The following is a 20,540-nucleotide window of genomic DNA, read 5'->3' as shown; positions in this document are numbered from 1 at the left end:
ACATTACATGGGGGAAGACGAGGAATGATACCGAAGTAACGAGATGAGGAGAACGCACGTTGGTAGTGTTGCTCTTGAGCCTTGAGGCCCGCCGACCCCCCCGCGCACGCCCGCTGGCCCTGCAGCTATAGGTGTGCCCCTAGGCTGGGCGCCACGTGCCCGTGGGCCTGGTGATCACACACATCCCAGCCTTGGCGATCACACATGTCATCAGCACCCACACTGGCACCTATCGCGTGGTCCGCCTAGCCTTGGCGATCACACTGCGCGCCCAGTGCTACCCGCGGGGCGCCACGTGCCCGCACCATCTCAGTGCTCTCTGTGCGCCAATGCCTTAGTCTCTTGGCGGGATGTCTCCTGCCCCATGCCGTGCACACGCGATGCGTGCAGCGCGCATGGCCACACGGCTCACCTGCACGACTGATAATCTCACTTTTAGGGTTAAAATTTTTCGTTGGTGATTGAGATTATTCAATAAAATATATTTAACCGTACTTAAAAATACTTAGTTAGTGATGAGTACGGATCGTCTCCACAGTGAACGATGATTAAGGAATTACTTTCTTAAACTAGTGATGATCAATGAGAGGATCGACAAAAGCAAGATTTGAGGACGTGAGCTAGTGATATCAATAAGGGATACGTAATTATAAGCTAATTTAACTTTAAGAAAAGAGGAAGTGATTGTGATGGATATGACGATGAACAACAATATGAGCGAGGATAGTGGTTGGATGTGGAGTGGTACGATGGCAAGGATAGACAGACGAGAGAATGGGGACGTATGAAGTGATAAATGAAACATTGATAAAAAAACTATAACTATGATAACAATGATGTTAGGAGAGAAACAATGTAAGGCGAAGACACTTACCTTAGATCCTTAGGTTCCGCTAGGATCACGGCGATTTGCGAGTGCCGGTAAGCTCCCCCTCTTCTCTTTCGTCTCTTCCCACACACCCAAGACACCAAGAACACTCTTGATGGATCTCAAAACTCACTCTCTTTCAATCAGCCCACAAAAGTAGGAAGCAAGTTCAAGATGATTTTCACAATGATCCAAGCCTCTATTTATAGATCAAAGGTATGGATAGAAAGAGGAGGGGAAGATCCAATGTTATGCCGTTGGAAGTTGAAGCAATCCTAGCCTTTAATTTCTTCTCTCTTCTCATCAATGTCATCGGTTTCGTGACTGTTAAGAAGTCAAAGCACTTGGTATTCTATGGCTTTTCGTATTCTTTGGCTTTTTGTATTCCGTGGCTTTTCATATTCCGTGGCTTTTTGTATTCCGTGACCTTTCGTATTCCATGGCTTTTCGCATTCCATGTAGATGAAAAAAGGACAAAAAACAAAGAAAAATATCTTTCTCGACGCTGACGTGGCGGCGCATTGGCGCGCCACGTCACCCTATGCAATAAAAAAAAACTTAAAAGTTTATATTAAATCAAATAAAATCCCAAAAATTTGTATAAATATATATGTATATTGACTCAGAAAAATCATATCTTTCCAAATTTAATATCAAAAAATTCCATAAAATCATATTTTGTCTCAAAAGTTATATTCTTTTAGAATATATTGTTAGAAAAATCCTAAAAAATACAGAAAATTCAAAAATTTGTTCTAAAAATAGATTTAATCATTTTGAGCTTGATAACATGCACATATGAGTAATTCAATGCATAAAAACACGTAAATATGATAATATAAGGCACTAGAAAGGCATGTTATCAATGTCCATGTGCACAGCACCGCGGCATTGCCACATAGCCTGCGCGTCTCGCGCATGCGCGCGATGCTTGGCGCATGCGTGACCAACATGCCCGAGCCTCCCCTGATCTGCCGCGCTTGAGCGTTGACGGGCACGCGCACCTTTAAGGGCGATGGCCTAAAAGATCAAGGTCAGGCGTCACCACCCGTAGTGCATGTTGTAGTAGTTCGCACTTAAGCACTCAGTCTCCAAATCATGAGTCCAACACACAGACATGTCCCCACAATTAGCACACAGGCCTTTGTGCAGGAATGTTGCATACTTTGGGGCCATACAATACCCTAGAGATGAGCATTCTCTTTAACTTCACGTGCTAAGTTCAGAATGTTGCTATTAATTGTATGTATCCACACCCCTGATAATTCTTGACACATGCTGGATTTTAAATATGTCCTGAGTAGTGAGCTGACTTTTGAAATAGTCCCAGTTTTAAATTTTTTTTTTTGGAAAAATCACAGTGCCAAGTACGTCCAACCCTACGGTGTGCCCGTAGACTGATCCATCCATGCCCTGGACGCCACCCAGTGGGAGTTTATTTATAAAATGTGGTGTTTTTCATTGTTTTTAGGCGTGGAGCAAGCGTACATGTCCCAATTACACATGGACCCTACTCGCCCACACCCATGTTGCATGGAAGAAAATAGGTACATAGGTGTTATCTAGGGAAGGCCGGGAGATGGTCACTCGCGCCCGCAGGAGTTGGGGGAGTGCGTAGTCCACCCCGCTGTTCAAAGATGTCATCGTGGAGGTGCGCAACTTGACGAACTATCAAGAGAGAGGGTGAGCTCTCCCGCCTCTAGCACTCCATGCTATCTGCCACTCCCGCGGGTCTTTCTTCGACAGTGTGCGACACGTACGAAGGGCCGACAAGCCGCGGCATTCAACGCGATAGCATCCACGAGCTGTCGGAGGGAGTGCGTGGCAAGAAAGGAAGAGGGAGGAAGGGGTTTGTGTGTGTACTGCGTGGTGGGTAATGGCATTTGTTGTCTGATTTCCCTCGCGCTGCTGGTGATGGACACTAGTTGTGCAGCGACGGCACCGCATGATGTCCTGCCATACGCGTTGCAGTCGCCATTGGGAGCATTTGTCTGCACGAAGCATGTCAACTAATACCTACACGAAGCATTTGCATGTGACGATATGGTTAAGGTTTCGTTCCTCGCATATGAGTAAACCATCACGTATCGCCATAGCCTCGGCTAATGTATTAGATTGTATATCGTAAAAAGAGGAGAAAGCAAAGATAATACTCCCTATATGATCCCGTAGGATACCACCTCCCCCTGCTGGCCCTGGGTTCCCTTTGGCCGCACCATCCACATTTAGCTTGAGGATGGCGATTAGCAGTGGGTGCCAACGAACAATATTTTAACTCCTAATTAGAACATGAAAACTAGTCCAAAGTAAAATACTTAAGAAGCATAAGCATAAGGTGTATTTTATCATGATCCACTCAAGATGTAGTCTCAATAATTTCTTGACATGCTTAATCTAGACATCAGGGTTTTGACCTTGAAATAGAGGGATGATGCCGCTCTTAAGGAGTGAATCAACATATAACCTTGGATCATGAGGTTGGATTTTAGGTGGATCTCATAGAGGTCTCACATTTGATACAAACTTTGGGGTAAGAGGATTCGATTGGTTGATACTCTCCATTCAAAGATGAGAGCAACAATTTACTCCATTAAGTACTTCAGCACATTAGTTGTATGTTGTTGAAAATCAAGATTGCAAAGATATCCTGTTGGATCTTGGTCCATCTTTCTTGGACATAGAATACTCAGTTATGATACCAATGTTAAATCCCCAAGGAGAGTGATGACAAATTCAAGAGTCACTGTAGTCAATAACCTCAATATTGAAAGTGAAATGGAAAATAAGAGTTCCACAAATTGTGCCAGAATAGATCAGCGTTAGGCATTGAACAACAAGCCATATCAGTCTTGTCTCCCTCTGGATCGAGAGGTTATTCCATGCTCAAGCCATTTCAATGGTTAACTTCAAGAAAGGTCATGTGCCCCCTCCTATCGGCTCCATCTTCATTTTAAGTGTCCTGGTCCATTCTTGCAGGATGTATGCTACTTCAACTTTGTTCAAGTTCTAGGGAGACTCTAATTAGAGACCCTAGGCAGAACATGTGAGCAGGGAAGCATTAAAAAGGACCAGGAGGGAACATATATTTTTCTTCCTATCAAGGTCACCTGATCATGAGATGCAATAGAAGTATACCAGTTGGGGCCTAGATGTCTCATCAGTCATTTCATATAGAAAGTGGCGAAAAAACTTGGGGAGGATCATGACGAGTTCTTCAACATCCTCCAATCCTACCTAGTTAGCCCAAATGAATTGGTGCATCTAGATAGGATTTGAACTCTCAGATTTGATCAAAATGATGGGACTGGACAATGATGATGACCATTGTCATAGAATGATCTCATGATTGTCTGATAAGAACCTTTATGTAGGTTTGTATCGAGGAAGGGGCGGCGTAGATTTAACACAAGTGGAGAGGACTATGGGAATGATCTACGGAGAAGTCAAACTGATTAGGCAAGGATCTACCACAAACAAGCCACCTGAAGAGGCAGTGAGGTAGAGACAATTCCAAGGGACGTGAATTTCAGAGGGAGAGTGAATTCAGACAGAGAGGAATGACAAGTGACTTCGACTTAATTCTTCTTTGTTTCCCTCCTAGAGAGGGGATCATATCTTTTTCTCATCATCTCATCATGATCGTGCCAACTTCTCATTCGTTTTATATCAAAAAAAAGAAATTTTGGGGATGATACTGTCGATTTCGCCATCATATGCCTTACTGACCTACGACATAAGTGGCCCAATACAAATGAAATAGAGAAAGGTGAACTTGTTGAACTTACTGGACCAACTAGGCATGGCATTTTTGGATTGGTGAACTTGTTGGTTTACATAATAGTACTTGAAAATATTTCTATCGAACCAATTACATATGAGTTTCTGTCGCAAGTAATTAGTTGGATGGATCGGCAAGAATTACCAGCTGGGGGATAAATTTCCCCACGGATTTAAGGCAGGGCAGTATTCAAGAAAATTCTCGGAGAGCAGTCAACTCATCCCCCAGAGCTTGTATTGCCTTCTACATATATAGTATTTTCATAGCTGGTTTTTGCTCTGTACAGAGAGAGTTTGAGTGACATACTGTCGCATGTGTTTGAATGTTTCAGAGTTATATATGCAGAAAGGTGGATAATCCTCATTATCGTTCTCCAAAAAAATGCAAAAAATTATGTTTGAGGTGTACCTCAGTGATCTGCATCAAACCTGGCCCTCACGAGGCATATGATGGTCAATCAAGGCACTGAGTTGGATGGGTTATGGTTCTGTTTTATTTAATGAGTTAGATGAGGGATTAGCTTCTGCTACCTGTGCATATCAGCCAATCATTATAACAATAAAATGTACCTAAGTCATCACATTGCATCATGTCTACAGCCACAGAAAATTTTTCATAATAGCAGAGGTGGAATTACTTCTGAGTCATTCTGCAGCATAATTCAATAGTTATCGGGCATTATCATGCTAGTGAAAGACATTCTACTCATTTCCCCAAAACCTTACCCCTCCCTATTCCCACCATAAGTTTGAATAAAATTTGGACATCTCATAAAATTTATGATCAGTGGAAGGAGAGGACACAATCACCTCTTCACGTGGTGAGCATAAGATACAACAGGCCTTTAAGGTATTCCACTATTTCTGATCCCCCAAGCTTGGAACTTCCATAAACCCTGTCGACAAATGTTATTGGAACCTGGGAACATGAAAGTGAATTAATTAAGATGTCATGGCCAGTTAAAAAATTAAAATATGAATAAGTCTAAAGAGGATATATCAGCTGGCTCATACATCATTTCGGATGCAAAAACATCAGAAATATAATGGCTTACCTCTTCAATATGGTATCCCTTCCTTGATGCTCTGACGATCATTTCCATCTGGAACACATATCCTTTGCTGAAACATGAATCAATGACATCCTCCAGCACAGATTTCTGATAGAGACTGAAAAATCGGAAACAAAAGTTTGTTTCAATAATATAAGAGCGGAAAGGTGCCATGTTCACACATGGGACCCACCGGAAGGACCCTGTCAAGTCAGACACTCCAGGCCACAGTAATGTCTGCGCAAGGACATTAGCTCCTCTGCTGGTGAGCTTCCTCATAAGGTTCCAGCCATGAACTCCCCCACCTTGCACGTAACGGGTCCCGGTGACAATGCTTGCGCCAGTCTCTCTCTGCTTCCTGAACATCATCAACGCGGAAAATTTAGCATTCCTTTAAATTCACAGAAGATTGAAGGACCCAACCAACTAATTCTAATATTTAGGAGAAATCACATTTATTCAAAAAAAAAAAGAAAACAGTAGAGAACTGCATCGTACCTTATGAAGTTCGGCAGGTATTTAGGCTGTATAAAAGGAAATCAGTTAATAATCTGAAAGATTTGTTTAAAAGATATTTTCTTATGCTTACATGGTGGGATAGATCGGCATCCATAATGATCACAAAATCCCCGGATGCATGTTTCAAGCCATGACGGTATGCAGTTCCTGAAAGCGGATCTATTCAAGAACTGTTCGACTGGGCAGATTGAGAAATAATTCTATACCTAGCCCAAGCTTGCTTGCTCTTGGTCGTAATAGCTGATTTCACTCATCGTGAAGAAGTAGAAAGAATAACTGTCAGCACTTAACCTCTGTTGAAAGAAAAGTTTGGAAGAAATGATCATAGAAATAAAAAAGAAGACAATTCTTACAATCCTGTCTTCCCCGTAAACTTTCTGCAGTTGCTTTACGATTTCTTGAGTCCCATCAGGACTTCCATCATCTACAATAATTATCTCAAAATCCACGCCACTGTAGCAGACAGCGAAAAAAACATGTTCAAGTAGTCTGAGCATTTACGGAGACAAGTTACAAGAGAGAACGATTCACAATAAGAACGAGAAAATTTTAGTATCAAAATGCAAATGAATGTTAAATCTAACTATTCTATCACATTTCAAGTTCAGTCTTCAGCCCTCAAAGATCACTTTATAGTATATGTCTTCTTTCCTCTTTTTGATCGTCGCTTCATGTAGGCCTAAGCTGAAGTAGGCCCACCTGTAGGCCTACTTAACGGCACTATTTCAAATAATATGTAACGTGTTTTATTTTTCCTCAAGAACTGGCTCAACTGCACTCTTCTCTGGCCCTGTTGACTTAAGAAATGAATGATGCAGATGTTCATTTCGAAGAAAAAAATTCTGATTCAATGGGAAATGGAAATCAATGAATGAAGAAGAGAAGTAAAAAAAATATATTTTGAATAAAAAGAAGATAATACAATAATTTCAGCAACATATAATCGTACCGCATGACTGTATAACCAAATCAGGTCTTTATTGTTAGCATATGCTTGTAATGACCTATTATCGACTAAGACAATTATATCGCTCACAAAATAGACATTCATATAGACCCAGTAAACAGAATATCTGGAAAGCTTGTATGCATAATTTAAAGTATCAAATATTGGCATAGGAAGACAATACACTTCGGCCGACCTTAAGATTATAGAGAGTGAAAGAAAACAGGGCTCAGTCACAGAAATAATGGGCACAGAAGAACTCAGTCGCAGAAAGTGGAAAACACCGCTCACTGACGACATCATGGAATCAGATTTCAGGCGAAAGTCACTAATAAGAATCAAAGAAAATTTTACAGAATTCACTCGAAGAAATGTGTTCTTTGCGTATGTTTCATAAGATACCTCAGATGCTTGAAAATAAGGTAAGTGATAAGAGCGACATTGAGCCGTTCGTTATATGTAGGAATGATGATGCTGTACTCGCGTTCCCTTGTCTTTCTTTCAGAATTAGAACCCGATTCCTCCATATATTTCGACAAATATTTCTCTGACCAAGCTTCTCCTGCCCTAAACAACGAGAGTTCATGAGATAGATAACGGATCGAATATTTGTAAAAAAAATCCATAATTCGTTATTCAAGCTTGGGGCAGATAAAGAAATCGTCCAAATGAAGAATTCTTCATACGGTGAGTTTTATCATAATCTGAACATTACAGAGGATCAACAGGAGAAAAAATGGAGAAATGCAAACGGTAAGAGGGAGAAAATTTTGAAGGGAAAACGTTGCTCTTCTGATTCGAAAAGGAAACAGATTTGCGGCAGATTCATACCTCCAAAGAAGATCGAAAGAATGAGAAGTGAAAGGAGAGCGATCGATCCGGAGAGCGGAATCGCGGGATCTAAACACCTCTTTTCTGAGACGAAACTAAGTCTATGATGAACATTTTACATGTCTAATTTTTTTATCAATTTTTCTTACCTTTATTCAACCCAATTTTAGTTTATCTGGATTGGGTGTCCATAACTAAAGCCAAGAACCTAATTAGCACCCTTAAGCCAATACCAATTGCAACTCCAATGCAGTTTTGTCAAGGGAAAGCAGATTCAAAATAATATATTGATAATGCATGAGCTAGCACAATCCCTTAACTACCGAGTCTCCAAAGTCGTCATCTACCTCGACACCGAAGACTTTGATCGAATAGAGTGGAATTTCCTTACCAAAGTAGTGAAACTGACTTTGTTTCACCAACAGAGTTCTATATTTTCAATTATGTGTTAGCGAAGGATCATTTCCCCTACTGGTGGCTAGATATTCCATTGGTTTTGTCATGGACATGTGAGGTCTTGTGGCAAGGTAATTTCATATCACCAAAATTTTTCATATTGGTTGAAGTACTTTTTTTATCTCCATTATGAGCCATCACTCTTTGCCTTATCTTGCATTCTCTCTAAAAACTTCATTTAAGATATGATGAGAACAATTACTGTGCACAAATTACCTCAGAGTCAGATTTTAACTCTGAATACCAGTTTTATGGCAAAGCCATCAACTACACTAAAACACATACATCTGATAGAGCATTACAAAAGGTTCTCGTGATAAGATTTATCATTTGATTATCTCATATCCCTCGTCTTTTTAGGTCCAATTAGAACATTGCTATTTTTTATGCCATATTGGGTGAATTTAGAGAGAAACTTATGAGAAGGAAGCGTTAGCTTGCATACCCCTGGGGAATATCCAACTTGCACAACATCACATCATGAGAACATCCTTGCAAATCTCATAAATACATTTGGTATATCTCACTTATGTACTATACGTAGAATAGATATGTGGGAACTTCCTATGGATTCTCCAACTAAAAGGCACTCAATTTAATCACAAATAACATAGGTAAACTAACAGATAACAGAGGACTAGTGAAAAGGTATCCCAAAGATGTCTAAGATATACTTGAAAAGAAGTAATTATGGCACACAAAGACCATGAGTTTGTTGTTGAGGCTTTTTTTTTCAGTTCTTGGGTCCTTGATTGAGATGAAACTTGAACTATTCATGTAGTAGAAAAGAATACAAAAATTGTAACTGACCTATCAAAATTGATGATCAAATCACCTATGCATTGATCACATCTGTGACTTCTTGGTTCCTCAAGTAAGATGTGTTCAGTTTTTCATGTACTCAACATCTAGACATGTCCACATGCTCCCCAACATATTAAATCTCATCCTTCATCTTGAGGATGCATGATATCACTCTAGTTCCATCATTATGTCATTTCAATTGTATCAGACATGGGGAGGAGCCAATGGAAAAATGAACAAGATGTCAGAAATATTCTCATTTCATATTTATCAAAATTTATATAATATATTTATTATAACACATATGTGATATTTATAATCAAAGTCCATGAGTACATGAAATGACTAAGAGAACTACAAGGAGATCATAGTATGTTGATCATCCATGTTTAGTCATGTGTTATAAATATTTCTAGTCGAATGATACTCTAGAAGGACATCAAAATAGTTTAGATGAATGTTTGTACTTTGTCTATGCCTTATGAATTCCTATTCATGGAATTCTAAACCATCTTAGCTCAAATGAATCAATAGTTTATGAAGGTGATTGTGTGTCCTTGTATCAGAGGAGATTTACATAAGGAAGATTATGCAGTTTAATCCTTGGCCAGGATAGTAAAAATGTCATAAAAGATGTTTCTCAATGATTTAACCATGTGTCAATGCTAATTAGAATGGCCGATTACGATCTGACAGTCAACTTTTCCCTATGTCATTTGAGAGTCTCATGAAGATGAGGGATTATAGATACACGATAATTTACTATGTTGAAGGTTCCACGAGAGAGCTGACATAGTTCATTGTATCTTCAAGGGCATGAGATGTAGCTTGGCATCTCATGGGCCAGAAACGTAAACAATTAATTGAGGTAAATAGATATGTGATTAATTAATCTATATGTGATATACTAATTATTAACTAATTAGGTAAGACCAATAAATGTTACTAGGGCAATGAAGTTATTAACTAAACTGATACATGGGCCTACAAGGTCATGCACACAAAATTTTTGGTCGTTGGTACAAGACTTTAATTAAAGGACTGTTATTAAGTGATTCTAGAGATACAAACTTTTTTCAAATTTCTCCCGGGAACCCTCATTTCATACCCATGCGAGTTAGTTTGAATCCCCCCCCTTCTTTCTTCTCTTCCTCTTCCCTGAGTGATGCTTCTAGTGAAGGTTGGATGGAGAGGAAATCAAATTTATGGTTGTTTAGGTTATGGAAAGAAAAGGAGATATAATAATATGAAGATCATCTGAATAGGTAAGGAGGCCAGACATATGACCAACATGCATATACTCACTAAAGGTACCAATAGGTCATGATTTTGATTTGTCCACATGTGATGGTTTTGGTTTTTCTATGATTTCTTTTAGATCTGTCTTTAATTTGATATTCTTTGGTGGAATCGAGTTCAAATCATATCGATCTTGGGTTAATGCCATTAAGGAACTTACCCTAGTGATACATAATGAGAATATTTCATAAAACTCCTAAAATTTATTTTTTATATTTTTATGTCAAAAAGAGTATTCGCATGTGACTGTCTATCAATTATGGCCTCTAAAGAGAGTTAGGTTGGTCCCTGAATATTGGGACTCTAGTGTTGATCCAGGTAATGGGTTAGGATTCTCCTTATCTCCCGTTTGCATCCAAACTTTAATATTTTATTCCCTATATCTTGAATTTCAAAAAATTCCAACAAAATAGTAATAATATTACACTTGATTCAAGATGATCAAGTTGGGTTAGACTCAAAAACCAATAACTTGATAGGTGATTTATTTTATTCCATTTTTAATCATAAATATACATAATATTTATTTATAAATAAAATTAAAAAATAAAATATGGCATAAGCGTGCATAATTATGATTGTGTATTTAATGTTATTACCATGGAAAAGTGGGACCCATGTGTGGCTTAAGGATCTTGTTGGCTTATTTAATTATTTTATCATACATAAGTATCACCATTATATATTTTTAGACTTGAATATATTGTTGGCTTATTTAATTATGTCATCATACATAATTATCAGTACTAGATCTTGTTAATATCTATGATCTTGTTGGATTTATTTACATCTAATATTAATACGAGGAAACACTAATAAGGGGATAAGGTAAGGGGGCACCCAAGATTGGCAAGCACAGGTGCCTGAAATGGATGTACCTCCTTATTTATAGTTAACTATACCTTCATAGGCTACACGTCGTTAGTCACACATCATTGAGTTCCAGCCTGTGGAGTTGTAGGGTACACATCATGTCCTAGAAGATACATAGTTGTAACCTTTATGATCATCAGTTACCATGTAAGTATATTCTTTCATTTGTGAAAGACTCTTAAATGAATTGGGGTATGGTTAACAATAAAACCTTAATCCATCATTTCAATTAGTATTGATGCCTAATGGAGATCATTGGAGCGAATATTCTCCAATATCTGCACTCCCATGTTAAGGGATTTTATGCATTTTCTTTCTCGAGTCAAAGTCCTCTTGAACCAAGAAAATGCATTTACGTTGAAAAAACTTAAACATGACAAAGAAATGCATAAAATCCCGGTTACATAATTCATGTCACGGATACATGATTCATGTCACAGTTACATAGTTGATCTAAATATTTAATATATCAAAGTCATCTTTTGCATTGATGGGGATGTATTGACCACAACTTATGGGTCCCTTATGTTTATAATGAGTTATCTTAGTTCCTAATCACAAAGGTGATTGAGTGGTGAAGGTAAGAATGCATTATAGAAATGACATGAGAATAATAATCAAGGAATTCATTATAAACATATCATGGGAGTTGTATTACGATATCATCATACTTCACTAAGTAATTGCATGGACTCAAGGATTTCATTATAAACATGACATAGAATAATAATCAATAAACATTTACGTTAAAAAACTTAAACATGATAAAGAAGTGTGGTTGGCTTGAAGGCCACCTATTATCTATCATGATGGTGGTGGTGCAACAAGAAAGATACCGATGTCATGAAGTGGAGGAACATACAGCCTTATGCTTAGATTCCATGTGGAATGTAGAGGAATGGAAAAAGGATGGGAGAGAGCATGAGAGACATGGTAGGGTGGCAAGAGGACCCCTGTCACCCTAGGGAGAGCACTGTGAAAGTGGGGAAACCCTAGGGTAATGAAGACTTAAGAGATATAATGTATGCATTGATATCTTGATGGGAATGGAATGGTAAGCTTAAATGTCCTTTTATAGAGGAGATGAGTAAGATGAGGAGTCTACAAGGGACACAAATAATTGTGTTGAAATGTGCTTTAGTGAAGAGGTGTTTGGTCTGGTAGGACTAAAGAGCCTATCAGACCTAAGTGGGCCTTTCTCACATCCTCCATATAAAGTATTACCACAAGAGGTGTGTAATCTTCTTTATCAGTTATTTGCGTCTATATTCCATCTTTTTAGGTTGACTTTAATTTTTCTCAAGTTTTTGGAGTCTAAATAATCAAGATGTTGAATTGTTCCATATTATGGATATAATGGTATTAGTTTGGGTGGATAATCTTATTTATCCAGAAATTTGTATTTTTTAATAGGCATTCTTGTCTTTTAAAGGGACATGCTGTAATTTATTTCTGATATGAACTAACTAGATGATCCGAGTGCCTTGAACTTACTGGGTTTGAATTTCAAATTCTATATCATGGTTGTATATTTTTAGCTCCCCAATTTTCGTGTTTATATCCCTAATACACATGCTACATCACTAAAGGTAGAATTCAGTTTTTTTATTTATTTCCTAGCCTGAGCTCTCCAGTGCCAAATATTATATCTACCCTATCCATATCTTAAACATAGGTATCAAAAAAAGGGGTGTAAGGTCCGCATATTTTGATTTTTAAAAGGGCCACCTTGGAAGACATTTTCCTCTAACATACTAACGAGGAGAGAGTATTTATTAGAATGTAAAAATGGTAAATAATTGATACTAATCTTATTTTCAATTAATTTTTTATTTCATAAGACATTATATGCATAGGAAATTTGATTAGCTATATTATAGGTGTCACACCAGGTACAGTAACTGTCAAGTCACCATAGTTTCAAGAGGCCTATCTAGTTTATAAAATCAATAATTATCAAAGTGTTTATTATTTGGGCTGCTTACTTCCTTCCCCTGGAGTATTATTAAAATCATATTGTTGTCACATGCGAGATACCAAGTGTTACCATCTATCTCCAAATGACGGAGAGAACATATAACTCCTGCCAGACTAGTGTTGAATCCAAAAAGGGAAATAATGCACGCCTAATAAAATACTACCTTAATGCCGATACCTTTCCTTCTCTCCTTCCAGTTCATTCCATAAATCATACTATGTCTATCAGATATTATTTTATTAATTTTTTGACTACCCAATGTATCATTTTCTCTTGCCTTATCCACATTCCATTCCTTTGACTCTATATTTTCCCTTTTTATTTCTTTTCACGGTGGATAGAAATTTGTATCTTTATATCCATTTATGCCAAAAGAGATAAAACTAATATCTGAGTAGTCTTTGAGAGTAGTATGTTCCTACAGTTCTGAATACTATGTCCCTCAAACCCCTTTTGGTTTGAGGGGTGTTAGGTTTGAGTTTAAGTCGCATTTTTCTAAAGTTGAACTAATTTGGGGATGTGTTTACGAATCTGTGAGGGGATGAGAGTTCTGATACATTGATATAGTCTGTAGAGTGTCGTTAATGAACTTATGTTTGAGGAAAATGAAATAGCTTACGGAATATAAATCAGATAATTCGATTTAATCAAATAAAACTAATGGATTCCTTTTGTTGTTCAGACTTCCAATTAAAACCAATGTATTTTAGAAGTCTCCATCCCAACATTTTTTTCAATTGTTTATTTGACCCAGTTTCACTAGCAATATAACTGCAATATAACTCCCCCCCAGGAACTTCAATTTTGAAAATTAGGTCTCTCCACCAAACAAGGAGTGTTCACTTGGTGCTACTGGAGCACAGTTCTAGTGGCTACGTTTTGTTCTTTACAAAATTCTCGCATTCTTTTTAAGCTGAGGAAGAACTAAGTTCATACAAATCACCCTTTTCTAGGGATAAAATCCAATCGTTGAAAGTTTAAAAATCTTAACTTTCATGTGTTCTTGAGAAGCAATGGTAGAACATCACTTCCCCTATCACTTACATGGAAATCTATGGTCTGGTTTACAGGAATATTTGTCTTTAGAGAGAGATGTCTCAGGCAACGAAGAGCTCAGCTTTTCCATCAATGAAGAGGCTCATAAACTCTTCACCATCGACAGTTTCCTTCTCAAGGAGCAGCTGTGCAAGCTTGTGCAGGATGTCAATGTGGGTGTTGATGATGTGGCTCGCCCTCGCGTAGGCCTTCTCCACCAGCTCCCTCACCTCTGCGTCCACCACATCGGCCGTCGCCATTGAGTAGTCCTTCTGGGTCGACATCTGCCACGAAGAAACAGGCAGAACAAGAAGAATTTGAGCCTTGATGATGGTGAAGATAATGATGATGATGCTGATGATAAGAATGCCGACAACGATGATGGGGATGAAGAAGATAAAGAAGCGGGCAAAAAAGAAACAGAGGAATGATGGGCGATAGTGACGAAGAAGATAATGGCGATGATGATCCTGATGACGATTGTGAAGAAGTAGATGATGATGAGGATCAATAGGAAGAAGATGAATTAAGGTGATGATGATGAATAAGTAGATAATGAAGGAGAAAATAAGAGCAATGATGGTGATGATGAATAGGAAAAAGATGAGGAAGAAGAATGATGCTGACGCTGCTGGTGATGATAAAAATTTGGATATTGATGACAACAATGATGTTAAAGAAGAAGAAGAAGACGATGGCAACGATGCTGATGAATAAGATGATCATGATGATGGAAAAGGTGAAGATAAACATGAAAATAATGATGAGAAGAGATGAAGAGGAAGAGGATGATGGTGACAATGATGATGGAGAAGATCAAGAAGATGAAAAAGATGAAGAAAACGAGGATGAAAATGATGATGAGAAGAGATGGAGAAGATGAGCATGAAAATGATGATGAGAGGAGATGAAGAAGAAGTGGATGATGGTGATGAATTAGATCAAGAAAATAAAGATGAAAACGATGACGAAAAGACATGAAGAAGATGAATATGCAAACGATTTCGGGAAGAAGGTGAAGCAGAAGCAAAGTTTGACAATGATAAAGATGATGACAATGATGGAAAAGAAAAAGTAGGAAGGATTTTGACCTGCTGGCCCAAGAAAGGGTTACCGCCACCGCCACCAATGGCAACCTGCCCAATCTTCTTGCTGAAGCCGAGGCGCTCCACCATCTGCCTCGCCACTCGCGACACCTGCATGAAGTCGTTGGAAGCCCCCGTCGTCACCTTCTCCTTCCCGAAGATCACCTCCTCCGCCACCCTGCACCATAACACTCGTTACTCAGTACCCACAAGTTCAGCTCCATGCAGAAATCCTCATCTTTCTCACCTCCCCCCGAGGGCCACCGCCATCTGATTCTCCAAGTAGCTCCTGCTGTAGAGCCCTGACTCGAGCCTCTCTTCGCTTGGGGCGAAGAAGGTCAGCCCGCCAGCCTGCCCACGAGGCACGATGGAGATCTTCGCCACAGGGTCGTACTCCGGCATCAAAGCCCCCACCAGCGCATGCCCGGCCTCGTGGTAGGCCACGAGCTTCCTCTTGTCCTCCGAGACGACGGCGTTCTTCTTCTCTGGGCCGGCGATTATCCTCTCCAATGCATCGGCGATCTCATCCTTGCTGATCTCCTTCAGGTTCCTTCGCGCCGCCAGAATGGCCGCCTCGTTCATCAGGTTCTGCAGGTCTGCACCGGTGAACCCTGGCGTCCTCCTTGCAATCTTCTCAAAGTCCACGTCCTTCCCCAGGGCCTTCCCCCTCGAATGAACCTGATACAGGGACAAGTTCTCAGCAACAAGAGCACATGAAGTTGACCAGTGGTCAATATCCTCATTGATCCATATGTGCAAGGATAATAGAACAATATCAGCCATCAAAAACAACGATGAACTATAGAACAGCTATACACCATTCGATAATGGTATCAGAATATGAATTGTCAGGTTGAGGTTCTATCTGGGAACGTCAATCTTACCATCATCATAAACAATAAACAAATTTCCATATCAGAAACTGGCAGAATCTAGAGTTGATGGGTTTTGTTAGATTCAAGTGCTTGCCAGCTGTGCTAAAAGCTATAGCTGATAGCAAGGGGGCTACTTTTCATCTTTAACCAGGATGTTGTTCTTCAAAAGGTTTGAATTCGGAGGAAAATCTCGAATTGGAAAATTGGAATGATAGAATTACCTCAAGGATGCGGACTCTGCCGGCGACGTCGGGGCGATCGACGGTGACCTGGCGATCGAATCGGCCAGGCCGGAGAAGGGCGGAATCAAGAACATCAGGGCGATTGGTGGCGGCGAGGACGATGACGCCGCTGTTCCCAGAGAAGCCATCCATCTCAGTGAGGAGCTGGTTGATGGTCTGCTCCCGCTCGTCATTGCCGCCGCCGAGCCCAGCGCCGCGCTGCCGCCCCACGGCGTCGATCTCATCAATGAAGACAATGCAGGGAGCCTTGGCCTTGGCCTTGTCGAAGAGATCCCTCACTCTGGAAGCTCCCACTCCGACGAAGAGCTCAACGAATTCGGAGGCGGCGCAGGAGAAGAAGGGGACGCCGGCTTCGCCGGCGACGGCACGGGCGAGGAGAGTCTTCCCGGTGCCGGGGGGGCCGACGAGGAGGCAGCCCTTAGGAATTTTGGCCCCCAGAGCGGTGTACTTGTCTGGGTTCTTGAGGAAATCGACCACCTCTTGGAGCTCAAGCTTGGCTTGATCGGCGCCGGCGACGTCGACGAAGGAGACCCCGGTGGCGGGCACCTCCTGGAACTTGGACTTGCTCCGGCCGAAGTCCATGGGGCCGGCGGGGCCGCCCGGGCCGCCGCTCTGCGCCTGGCGGAAGAGGTAGAACAGCCCGCCGAAGGCCAGCAGAGGGAAGAGGAGATTACCCACCACGCTGAGCAGCCCGTTCTCCTGATCTCCCTCCGAGACCGAGATGTCCACCCCGTTGGCGGCCAGGATGTCGATCAGATCGCCGTCGTTGGGGACGACCACGGCGGCGCGCCGCCCGTCCACGGCGATGAGCTGCAGAGCGGCGCCGTCCTTGCTGAATCGGACGCGCTCCACCTTGCCGCTCTTCACGGCGGCGAGGAACTCGCTGTAGCGCCACTGGTACCCCTCGGGGAGCCCCAAATCGGATTTAGGGTTAGGGTTGGGGGCGGTGAGCGCGGCCTGGGAGAAGGGATCGGAGGAGGAGGACGGGGCCGGCCTGGCGGCTTCCATGACCGGAGCCGCCGCCGCCGGCACGGCAGCGGGATCGGCGGCGCCGGCGGGGGTCGCCGCCGCGGAGAAGACGATCGCCGCCGCCGCCGCCGCCGCCGCCGCTCCGGCGCGTTTTCCGGCGCTCGGGAGTAGCCTCGCCGACGGCACGACGATCAGCGGTCGGGAAGCCCTCGGCGGCCTGTTCTTCGAGCTCGCACGCCGCCGGAGTCGATCGCCGGAGACCGTCGACGACAGAATCGAGTAGCTCGTTGACGCCATTAACGACCGATCTCGAGCTCCCCTTCCTCTCTCTCTCTCTCTCTCTTTACCTCCCTTTCTCTCTCTAAAGCTCGCCTCGACGAGAGAGAAATTTATGAAGAAGGGGAGATTTTCGGCCTATTTCTTGGGCAGAACCAGCGCCGGTTGTTGAGTTGTGGATAGCGCGAGGAAGACGAAGAGGGTGACGTGGCCCGCGCTACTGCCGCAGATCTGGGGGGCCACGTGGCCTTAATCTGTCCAATAGTAGATTTAACGGGTCTCGCTGAGATTATCTTTACAAATTAGGCGAATTTTTCATGGGTTTTATGGGCCAAAAAACAGACCTTGTCCGCAGAACTGCCACGTTGTTATTATCTGTCCACACTTTACAGGGAGGTAATTGGCTCCAAAAGAGGTACCTTGTGGACGGCATCTTCTGAATTGTTGGTATTTTTATTGGGCCTACTTTTGGTCCAATGTGAAAATGGCCCAATCAGGTACGACTGGATAAATTTGGAGAGGAGAATGAGAGGGAAAGAGAGAGTTGGTCCAGAGAGAGATATTCAGAGGGGAATGGAGTCATGTTCAAAACAAGAACAGATGCATGGCCCAAGCCCAACCCATAACTGTTTCAAACAAGCCTCTCCCAATCGAAAACTGCCACGTGGCAAAAGGCCCAGACGGCCCAAGCCTTAACGGGCCAAACCAGCCCAGCCAAAAAAGAACCGCCACGTGGCAAGGAAAAGGCCCGACCCAATAAGCACTCGGTCCAGATCCCCGGAGATATGGTTTCTTATCCACGGCCAAGCTGAAATCCCGTTGTCTCTCTTCTCCGCCTCTCTCCGCGGCCGGCGATGGAGGCGCTCCTCGCCAACCCTTCTCTCCTCCGCCTCAACCTCCGCCTCCTCCGCCCCCCTCTCCTCTTCTCCCCCTCCTCTTCCTCTCCCTCTTCTTCATCTCCCTCTTCTTCCTCCTCCTCGATCGCCACCGCCCGACCGGCGGCGCCGCGCCGCCGCGTCCGATCCGCCTTCCAAGACCAGTTCCCCGAGCCGGACGAGGCCTTCGGCGAGGTCAGCCGAATCGTCGGCAGCCGGTCCGCCCCGACTCAGCCCGACGAGCCGAGTCCCGCCACCGAGTTCCTCATCGAGTGGAAAGACGGCCACGCGCCGTCCTGGGTCCCCGCCGCCGCCGTCGCCGCCGACGTGGTCGCCGAGTACGAGACCCCCTGGTGGACCGCCGCCAAGAAGGCCGACGACGCCGCCCTCTCCGCCCTCCTCGCCGACCCCGCCACCGCCCGCGACCCGGACGCCACCGACCCGGAGGGCCGCACCGCGCTGCACTTCGCCGCCGGCCTCGGCTCCGAGCCCTGCGTGCGCGCGCTGGCCGCCGCCGGCGCCGACCTCGACCGCCGCGACCGCGCCGGCGGCGGCCTCAGGCCGCTGCACATGGCCGCCGGCTACGCGCGGCCCGCGGCGGTGAAGGCCCTGCTCGAGCTCGGCGCGGACCCCGCGGCCGGCGACGCCGCGGGCCGGTCGGCGCTCGAGCTGGCTCGTGAGGTGCTCGCCAAGACCCCGCGCGCGAGCCCGGCCGGGTTCGCCAAGCGGGTGGCCTTGGAGGCCGCCATTGTCGAGCTCGAGAAGGCCGTCTTCGAGTTCGCCGAGGTGGCCGAGCTGCTCGAGGCGCGGGGGCGAGGAGACAGAAGAGAGTATCTCGTCCAGTGGAAGGACGGCGGCGAGAGAGAGTGGGTCAAGGCGGGCTGGGTGGCGGAGGACCTGATCGCGGACTTTGAGGCCGGGCTCGAGTACGGCGAGGCCGAGGCGGTGATCGGATCCCGCCCCGCCGCCGCCGCCGGCGGCGGCGGCGGCGGCGGCGGCGGCGTGGAGTATCTCGTCAAGTGGGTCGATATCGAGGAGGCCACCTGGGAGCCCGCTGAGAACGTCGATCCTCTGCTCGTTGAGGAGTTTAAGGCTAAGGAAGGCACCACTGCCACCGCCGGTAACTTGAATTGATCGGCTTGGATGGGTTTTCAGTTTGTAGTGAGATTTTTTTCGGCGCTGAGCTAGTGAGGAAGAAGGTTTGTCGTTCTTCTTCCTTGTCATAATGGGCCTGGCTTAAAAGCCCATCAGGAGATTTACCGTGGTCCGTTTGAATTCTATTAGTGTACTCAGGGATCCTCATTGCCGGTTCATGGTACTGTTTGCAAGATATCGGTTGCTATAGTACTAATATCGGTTACTATAGATCTCTGATTATCGTGGTCCACATTTTCCAGTGTCGGGAATCGGTTGCTATAATCGTAATTATTTGATGTTCACCTTCGTCTCAGAAGTTGGATGACGATCTTCGAGATCTATTGTAGGTGTGGGTTTTTCCCAAATTTCTGAGTTGTAATTTGTGTTGGGATTTGTGGCTTCGACCGACAATATGCCGCATAATGCTGAGTTGAAAATGATTTTAAAACCACAAAATACAAATGACTAGATCGCCTGGCGCAGGACAACTTAAGTAATCACTTGGTTCTTCTGATGAGTTTCTTCAAGCTATTCTGATGCCTTGGCTTTAGATGTTTCCACATGATGTTCAAAGCTGAGTCGCCAGAAATCCTCTTCACTCCCTAGAACTGATCCACTAGGAAGCCGATACGATTACCTCACC

The 20,540-nt window shown here is 43.4% G+C and overlaps 3 protein-coding genes across 4 annotated transcripts; 1 reads left to right on the top strand and 2 right to left on the bottom strand.

Moving 5' to 3' along the window:
- Positions 1-5,391: 5,391 nt before the first annotated feature.
- Positions 5,392-8,128, bottom strand: DPMS1 (Nucleotide-diphospho-sugar transferases superfamily protein). Of its 2 annotated transcripts, none has more exons than XM_078586490.1 (9): positions 7,994-8,128; positions 7,565-7,729; positions 6,570-6,669; positions 6,423-6,456; positions 6,287-6,363; positions 6,196-6,221; positions 5,891-6,055; positions 5,701-5,815; positions 5,392-5,564 (listed from the first exon to the last, which is right to left on the bottom strand). In XM_078586490.1, the coding sequence occupies exons 2-9, from the start codon at positions 7,687-7,689 to the stop codon at positions 5,460-5,462; spliced, it is 747 nt and encodes a 248-aa protein (XP_078442616.1). In that variant the 5' UTR covers positions 7,690-7,729; positions 7,994-8,128; the 3' UTR covers positions 5,392-5,459. The 2 variants fall into 2 exon arrangements, with proteins under 2 accessions (XP_078442616.1, XP_078442617.1); XM_078586491.1 differs by having other exon boundaries at positions 7,565-7,724; positions 7,994-8,126.
- Positions 8,129-14,332: 6,204 nt separating this feature from the next.
- Positions 14,333-18,010, bottom strand: LOC144712262 (ATP-dependent zinc metalloprotease FTSH 1, chloroplastic-like). Its single transcript, XM_078586489.1, has 4 exons — positions 16,620-18,010; positions 15,771-16,201; positions 15,530-15,701; positions 14,333-14,722 (listed from the first exon to the last, which is right to left on the bottom strand). Exons 1-4 carry the CDS (start codon positions 17,904-17,906, stop codon positions 14,501-14,503), a joined length of 2,112 nt encoding a protein of 703 aa, XP_078442615.1. The 5' UTR covers positions 17,907-18,010; the 3' UTR covers positions 14,333-14,500.
- Positions 18,011-18,686: 676 nt separating this feature from the next.
- CAO (chloroplast signal recognition particle component (CAO)) lies at positions 18,687-20,071 on the top strand. Its single transcript, XM_078586141.1, has one exon. It carries the CDS (start codon positions 18,740-18,742, stop codon positions 19,892-19,894), a length of 1,155 nt encoding a protein of 384 aa, XP_078442267.1. The 5' UTR covers positions 18,687-18,739; the 3' UTR covers positions 19,895-20,071.
- The last annotated feature ends 469 nt before the right edge of the window (positions 20,072-20,540 follow it).

The sequence above is a fragment of the Wolffia australiana genome, chromosome 14 (genome assembly GCF_029677425.1).
Source record: "Wolffia australiana isolate 7733 chromosome 14, ASM2967742v1".
NCBI classification, from domain to species: domain Eukaryota; kingdom Viridiplantae; phylum Streptophyta; class Magnoliopsida; order Alismatales; family Araceae; genus Wolffia; species Wolffia australiana.
The sequence above is the reverse complement of the archived record's forward strand: the minus strand, read 5'-3'. Positions and strand labels throughout refer to the sequence as shown.

What these genes read in the sequence shown, in the direction of transcription:
- DPMS1 (XM_078586490.1), bottom strand. Translation starts at nt 7,689, where the DNA reads ATGGAGGAATCGGGTTCTAATTCTGAAAGAAAGACAAGGGAACGCGAG. An exon ending in GACTTGACAGGGTCCTTCCG is followed by an intron (nt 5,816 to 5,890) that starts GTGGGTCCCATG and finishes CCGATTTTTCAG; the next exon opens with TCTCTATCAGAAATCTGTGC. An exon ending in AGGGATACCATATTGAAGAG is followed by an intron (nt 5,565 to 5,700) that starts GTAAGCCATTAT and finishes TCATGTTCCCAG; the next exon opens with GTTCCAATAACATTTGTCGA.
- LOC144712262 (XM_078586489.1), bottom strand. Translation starts at nt 17,906, where the DNA reads ATGGCGTCAACGAGCTACTCGATTCTGTCGTCGACGGTCTCCGGCGAT. An exon ending in GCAGAGTCCGCATCCTTGAG is followed by an intron (nt 16,202 to 16,619) that starts GTAATTCTATCA and finishes TCCCTGTATCAG; the next exon opens with GTTCATTCGAGGGGGAAGGC. An exon ending in ACCCTTTCTTGGGCCAGCAG is followed by an intron (nt 14,723 to 15,529) that starts GTCAAAATCCTT and finishes TCTTCGTGGCAG; the next exon opens with ATGTCGACCCAGAAGGACTA.
- CAO (XM_078586141.1), top strand. Translation starts at nt 18,740, where the DNA reads ATGGAGGCGCTCCTCGCCAACCCTTCTCTCCTCCGCCTCAACCTCCGC.